Here is a 7,441-nt window from a genome sequence, read left to right as displayed (position 1 = left end):
CCCTAACCACAGCAGGGCCTGTCAGTGGACCTGCCAGGGGAGGCCCGCAGAGGTGCCTGTCAGAGGGTCTCCACGGAGGTGCCTGTCAGTTCCACTGACCTCCAGCAGGCCCCCTCTGATATGCACCTCTGGAGATCTCGCACATATTACAGTCAACGGCAAGGCACCCAGGCCCCCTGAAACACCGGGCCCGTGACAATAGTCCCAGCTGTCCCCGCTCTTGGCGGCCCTGCTGCTGCATGGAATCCCCACCTAGTTCACTTAGTGTTTAAACCGGTCCCACTTCTACCTTACATTTGTCTACATGTCTATTCTACAGGTTAATTTGATACTATCCCAGTCTAACTATAGACTACAGTATGTCATACATATTGCTTTCAAATTGAACTGGTAAAGGCAGCATACCTAACCAGGGAAACGGAGGCAGCAATCCCAAAGCTCAAATCGAGCTACATTATAAATCAGACTCTAGAAAATCATTCTGAAGTCAATTAAAAAAAAATAGCCTTACATAAATATATCCTTAAAACCGACTCGAGGATTGGAGTACGTGATCAACTTAAGGGTGGCAAGTAACATCAATTTGTATTGTAAAAAAAGTATTAGTAACTCACTTCACATTCAATGTGCATGTACAAAAATGGGCAGAATACATTTGCACCAATATCTTTTTTCAGATTGTGAACCAAGGAAATAATCACACATTCATAGTCATTTTGTACGTGTTGTATAATGCTACAAATCAATTATTCCACAATCGCAGACAAATTGAGCCCTGTTCTCATGAAACCGCAGCACATTCAAGGAGTAACCAGTGATTTAGCAAACAAATTGAAAAGGTCTTAGAATATATATAATTTGCACATGGTTATCTTATCAACAAAACGCTATCAGGCTCCGGATCCCCAGCGATATGGCTCAGTCACTATACATTTCAAGTAAGGGTATTATTGTCGTTAGGGATGTGAGAAGCACAAGCGTGATCTTCTCTTGTATCTTATCGACGTCGTTGGCAAAGATGCTGCCTTGAGGCTATGCTTATAGTGCCGGCGACGGCGACGTCAGTCTACGGGGCTGGAAAAATCAAAATGAGATGACTACCAGCGATCGCCACAAGCCGTTGCGCCATCGCGTCGCGCTTACTATAAGCGCACGCGATGGCGACAATGCATTTGTTTTGGCGCGACGTCGCTGTCGTCTTCGCGGGCACTATAAGCGCAGCCCTAGCCTAATGAGAAAATAAAAGGAAATCAATGAAGACGCATTGCATTAACCACATTACAAATGTAATTCCACAACCACAAAAATGAAGCACAATGAATTGGAAAAAATAAACTATTTCCATAAATACTATTTAAAAGCCTTTGTTGTAAACACATAGTTTCATTTGCTTGCAATTAAAACACCGACATTATTTATAGAATACACAGGGAATTGTCTTGCAGTTGTAAAGTGAAGTAATCTTAACTTGCTTTTATTATAGTTTTTGCAGGAATAAACAGGGTAATAGATTAAACGGAAATATATATCAAGTCATAGTTTTTCATCTAGCTCAAAAGCTTCATTTGTAATCCCACCACAATTGGGTATATGATCTACAGAACTCCTTGCAGATATATAGCTTTTGGGGTTAGTTGTTATACTCCAACAATCAGAGCATCTGTCCTGTCCCACAAGAATCGGATGTACCTTGGGATCAAAAATCACAGGTTGCCTGTAATGAAGAAAAAGAACTCCACTCATCAAAAGTAGAATTGCAGATAGAATCCCAATAGCAATAGCAGCTCCAACTTCCTGTCTCTCTGGCCTAGATGGCATATGAAATGTACTTGGGAAGTCTATGCTGAAGTTGTTTACAACTGAATGCAGATTCCAGGCCGTAGGTATTATGATGCATACACCAGCAAACAAGTTAAAAATCCCCCCAGCAGTAAACAAATGTGTGATCACAGTTATGGGAGCGGTACCTTGATAGATGTTCTTTAGTCCGAAGGCACAGGTAACTTTTCCTGCTGCCCCCAGGAAGATAGCCACCAACATTAGGCCTTGTGCAACAAAGATCTCAGGTGGTACAAATGAGTCCTTCACACTGAAAACTTGACAGTACATTGTTTCTAGGTTTGGAGATACCAAGACACGACTGAAGAAGCACGTTCGCCAGATTCCTATCCAAGCAATGCCAGAAGAAATAATTGTGCTGTTAGCCACATGCCACACTCTCCATTGCACAAGTCCTGTTGTAATGGAACCTAAAACCCAGCCCACGGTAGCAAACGCAAATCCAGCAAGTTGAACATTAGCTGTATGAGCTAGATAGGGCATGACCTGGAGTTCTTCTGGGGAATGCACATTCACAATTGGTTGCTGAAAAAGAAAAACAATTATTATATTCAGATATATGAAGATATGACCCCTGAACATTTGATTTAATTGAATTACCTTCACGTGAAGCAGAAAATCATATTTTGAACTTCTCCTATGCTTTGTTTTCTACGACTTGCCTATGCATTTCCTACATGATACACTAAAAGTCTAAGTAGTTAAATTGACACCTGCAGTTGTCGGGAAACTGGAAACAAACCCATACATTCAAGTTCTTCACTCTAGTGCGGGACAGTAAAGGAAGACAATGCATGTTGTTTAGAACATAGCAACAGTGTTGCATGTTGCAAGCCCTTGTGAATGGTCAGTGTTTAATTAGGGTTTTACCAACTGTCAACATTACAATAATGCTTTCCAATGGTGTATTGTAATAATGTCAACTGCAGTATGTTAAAACAACTATTCAGATATGGACGATGAGGAGATATGAACAATTAACATGCCATATTGGAAGGCGAAACTGCGCTATTATAACATAATTACATAGCAACCTAAGAAGCATTTACTGTACTCTTAGCACTGTATAGGTTACTGTACAGGTACGAACAGTCCCCACCTAGATGAGTGGATAGGGAAGGATTTGGGGAGGCATAAGGATGGTGCTACTGGCCCCGGCACTGTAAAGGTTAATATTTTAACGTTTATTTAAAAGCAAACATTGTTTGATGTTGTAAGAACCATTTTTTATGCTGTCTACAGTCATTCCTAAGCTATCTGTTTTTCTGTACATACTTTTGCAAACCAGGCCTATTCAGTGCTCTCCAGTGTTGGATACAAATTAACTTTTGTTTCTAAACTATACAAATTTCACAAAAGGAAAAAAGGTTACTTTGAAATATATGTACCCGGCCCGTCGTTCTATATAGTAGGGTAATCCTTTTACAATGAGATAATAATGTATTCATCTTATCAAATCAGCCCACCCTGGAAGAAGCTCTTCGTGAGAGAAATGCGCAGCGGGTGGTTTTAGCATCAGTGGTCAGTGACTTAATCTGTGTAACTCGCGTGACGACGTACTTTGAAACGTCAGAGCATTTTGTAAGATCTTGCCCTGTACCACATCCCTATTTCCTCTGACACTAGAAGAACGTGGTGTGTGTGGTGCTCAAACCTGGGCAAGTGTCCTATTGAGACATATGACATATTATAACCATTATATGGTGGTCCGGTGATAATGGAGTGCCCCTCAATAAATTGCAGAGAAACTGAGTAGTACTGTAGGGGAAGTGACAAGTGGAGTCAGTTGGGACAACCACAGGGATGTACACAATAATCACCCAAACAGTATATTGAAGAAGGCAATAATGATGGAAAGCAGGATTTAAATAAGGCACTAGGGCACTTTACCTGCTGGTTCCCAGGGGCACTCTCCAGATCAATGCGTGCAATCCGTCCGTTGGTAGATTCAGAAGTGCAGAGGGTGCAGACAGAGCACAGCTCCAGACGTCCTGCAATGTCAAGCAGGAAGAAACACACCAGGCCACTCCGCAATAATAAAAATTAAAGATTGTATTGAAAGCTAATAACACATACAGGGAACAAAAATAGGACAAAAGGTGCGTTCCTTTTGTCCTATTTTTGTTCCCTGTATGTGTTATTAGCTTTCAATACAATCTTTAATTTTTATTACTGCGGAGTGGCCTGGTGTGTTTCTTCCTGCTTGACATTGCAGGACGTCTGGAGCTGTGCTCTGTCTGCACCCTCTGCACTTCCTCTGACACTAGTAAGAAAGTAAGGACAACATATTTGATAGGGATAGAATGTAGGGAAGTAGTTGAGTGACCCTTAAATGTGCAAATAACACAATATAAAACATAAGGATCAATTAGGATCCTACTGTTTATTTGATTGAGATACTGTATGATCACTGCAATTTGTATGAAAGAGACCAAATGAGATGTACTGTATATTGATTGAGATGTGATCACTACAGTAGGTATATATGAATGAAAGAAACCAATGGGGATTTTGATTTGATGATATGAATATCTAATTATCTTATTGCAACAGGATTACTCTACTATATTGGACTGTGGGTCATACAGATTAACATTTAAGAATAACCTTTTTAAATTTGCATGTAGCTAGGTCCCCTCTTACCTCCTGGATGGGGGACAGCTGCGGGGGTGTCGGGTGCCGCCGGAGCTGCAGGCGGACCCGGCATAGGTTCGGGGGAGCTGGCGGCTGGCTACCGGTGGTAGCAGCCATTTTGAAATAGTTGCGCATGCGCATCGAAGCCTCGCACATGCGCAGTGAATCTTAGTTGCGCCGGCCATCTGGAATAGGGCTCCGCATGGGACTACAGTTCCCAGCAGCCTCAGGGACTGCATATCAGGTGGGTGAACACAGCCAATAGGGCTGTAGTATCCCCCGCACGAAGATACAATTGGTGCGCTTTAGAGGGACCACGCCAGTTGAAGCCAGGAGAGAGAAGGGAAAGGTAGTGTCCAGGGAGCAGTGCTTCCCTGGACTAGGCCTAGAGTTGCCCCACAGGCCCCAGTTAGGCCCCAATCATTATTAGCTTGTGGCTGCTACAGGGAAGACCCTGAGCTAGGGACACTTCCACCATAGCATTCCCAGTGTTAGTATACCAAGGACAAGAGGTCACGGAGCGGTCTGCAGCCTGTGGTCTGGAACCAGACCACGAGGCCACTTAAAGAGACACTTTATAGGGAGACACTCCAGCGGGGGCCCCCTCAGAGGTGGACACCTTCGCGAGAGGATTGGAGAAACCGCGTCATGGGCTCACAGTGCGGTCCGATGGATCACCATCTTCAAGTTGTCCTGGTCTGGACCGGAGACCAGGAAAGGTACCCAACGAGCACCACGGCCACACACACAAGGGGGTAGTGCTACTCCTCACATTTGGGTGGGCCTGCGCTTGTGGACATTGGGTTACAAGTGGTCAGGGCACTCTAAGTACTTTGGGGGGTCTCACCGAGGCGTGTAGATACATTGTGTGGGGGTATTACATTATGGGGCCTGTACTGTTATTATGAGTTAGAGTTATGTGTTGTCAGTAAAGATAAGTTGTTATACCACTGTGTGTGTATATTCATACTTTACCGTGTGGGTTCTTGGGAAGGGGTTATCCAGCTACGCTTTGATCCCTCCCAGGTGGAGGCGCCGTCATCATAAATTTGGAATTAAAAGTACATTTTTATCTAATATTAGAAATTACTGGTGAGTGCAGCTGAAAATAGTCTTGTTTCTCTCTTTTTTCCCCTGATTAGTTTGTTATCGTCTTCACACCACTGTGCTAGTAATTTACAGAAACCTTTTATGCACAAGCAGAGCGGAAGCTATTTCACTGAAGTGGTTCTATTTAGTTCTATGCCTTTAGCCATGCTAACTAATGTAATAATTAGTCAAGTGTTACTATCCCCAAGTAGCAGCATTTTGCTTTTTTTTCTGAGCAGCACAGCTAAATGCTGGCATTAGTATAACAATATAGATAAAATACTGAGCCATTTTCATATGCTGATTGCTGAACTGTAGATTTGGATTGCCCCTTACTGTAATTATTGCACAAACAATCGAATAATATTACAAGTAATATAATGTCATATTTATATACGGAAATGTATAAAAAAAAACTAATATGTGAAATTTTATGGGCTCATATTTCCAATGCAGTGTTATTCCATAAGACATTCCAATGCCTAAAGACAACACCTTATTCATTAACTTGAATGGGCAGTAATTTTTCTGCTGACACAAGTGTCAAGAGAGAGGGGGTTGGCCCGGGATTAAAGGGGTTACACCCCATTTGGCCACCCTCTACTCTCACCTGGGAAGCAAGGGGTTAACTGGACTGGGGTCCAGTAATGTGTTTTTGCCTTGCTTCAGCCATCCAACTGTTTATTCCCCTGTATAAATGTATTGTTTCTGTGCCAGTGTCTGCACCACACACACACTGGGGCTTAAGGGGTTAATGAGCTGCAGTTTAGGAAAATACAAATGTGTGGTGTCTTTTCAGAAATATCTGGGCTTCAACAGGCTTGATTGAAGTGGTGTGTGAAAAGTACAGAGGGGGTTTGGTGTATGTTAACACATATTGCTGGTAGAGACAGCTAGGCCCATGTCTGGAGCATTGGGTGTGAAATCTAGCACCTGTGACAAATGTTCACTACACACAGCCCAGCTTCAAAGGATTTCTTGATGGGGGCCTGGGGTGCGGTTACGCAAGGAGATCTCAGAATGAGTGACCTTATTAAATATAAGAATATTATGAGATGTCCTCGGCTGAACATGCTAAGAGTTACATATGTGTAACCAGGGGACCGAGCCGCAAATAATGATTATAGACACATGATATCTAGCAGGTCCTAAGAGACAGATATTAATATCTCTCTTCATTTTAGTATTACACAGTAATATTTAGTCTCATTGGGAGTGTCATGCGTGCCGGAATGTATTAATATGTCTCACGTGCCAGTAAGTATTACTGAACTAAAGTTATGAAGTTATTTAGATAGGAAAAGCAGTTTTTTAAACGTCCTTGGGTGGGAGGAGTTTTACTCTGTGGAAAACTGTCAACCTCACCACTGATTTATGAGAGGGGCTGGATTTAGGTTGTGTTCAATGGGAAATAATTGTATAAGAACCAGGCTCAGCCTATGGCTATTGTCTTTCTTGTCTTTTGTGATTTTCAAGATTGCTGTATGAACTGCTAATCAAGATTTGTGATTATTTCATAATTCCAACATTAAGTTAGTGCATATTTGGTTTGTTATTTGTATATCTCGTGTGTTCACCTTCTTCAAGGAATAAATTATATTTTATCATATCTAAGCCTCCTTCAGTTCAACCTACTTATATTTTTGGTGTGTATTATTAATAGCCTGTTACAAAGTTACCGTCACAACAAGAAGGTTTTATGGAATTATATTTTTTTTGTATAGGCTTTGATGTTGAGGGGCAGGGCCAGATTAAGACTTTGCGAGGCCCTAAGCTACGATAAGGATGAGGCCCCATTAAAAAAAAAGTTAAAAAAATATTGTGGGCAAGGTAACTACCATAAACTGCTTTGAGTACTCCTCACAATTGAAAAGTGGTG

At 42.0% G+C, this 7,441-nt stretch overlaps 1 protein-coding gene across 3 annotated transcripts in view; it reads right to left on the bottom strand.

Annotated features, from left to right (window-relative positions):
- Window positions 1-711: 711 nt before the first annotated feature.
- CLDN34 (claudin 34) overlaps window positions 712-7,441 on the bottom strand; it is a 42,514-nt gene continuing 35,784 nt past the window's right edge. For 2 of the 3 annotated variants that reach the window (XM_075589393.1, XM_075589394.1), the window contains one exon: window positions 712-2,364. In XM_075589393.1, coding sequence (XP_075445508.1) covers window positions 1,534-2,322 — 789 coding nt within the window. In that variant the 5' untranslated portion in view covers window positions 2,323-2,364 and the 3' untranslated portion in view covers window positions 712-1,533. Of the gene's footprint in view, window positions 2,365-2,439; window positions 2,928-7,441 lie in introns of those variants that run through there. The other variant, XM_075589395.1, reaches the window with a different exon arrangement.

Source organism: Ascaphus truei, chromosome 3, assembly GCF_040206685.1.
Source record: "Ascaphus truei isolate aAscTru1 chromosome 3, aAscTru1.hap1, whole genome shotgun sequence".
In the NCBI taxonomy this organism is placed as follows: domain Eukaryota; kingdom Metazoa; phylum Chordata; class Amphibia; order Anura; family Ascaphidae; genus Ascaphus; species Ascaphus truei.
This window is presented reverse-complemented; position numbering and strand designations above follow the sequence as displayed.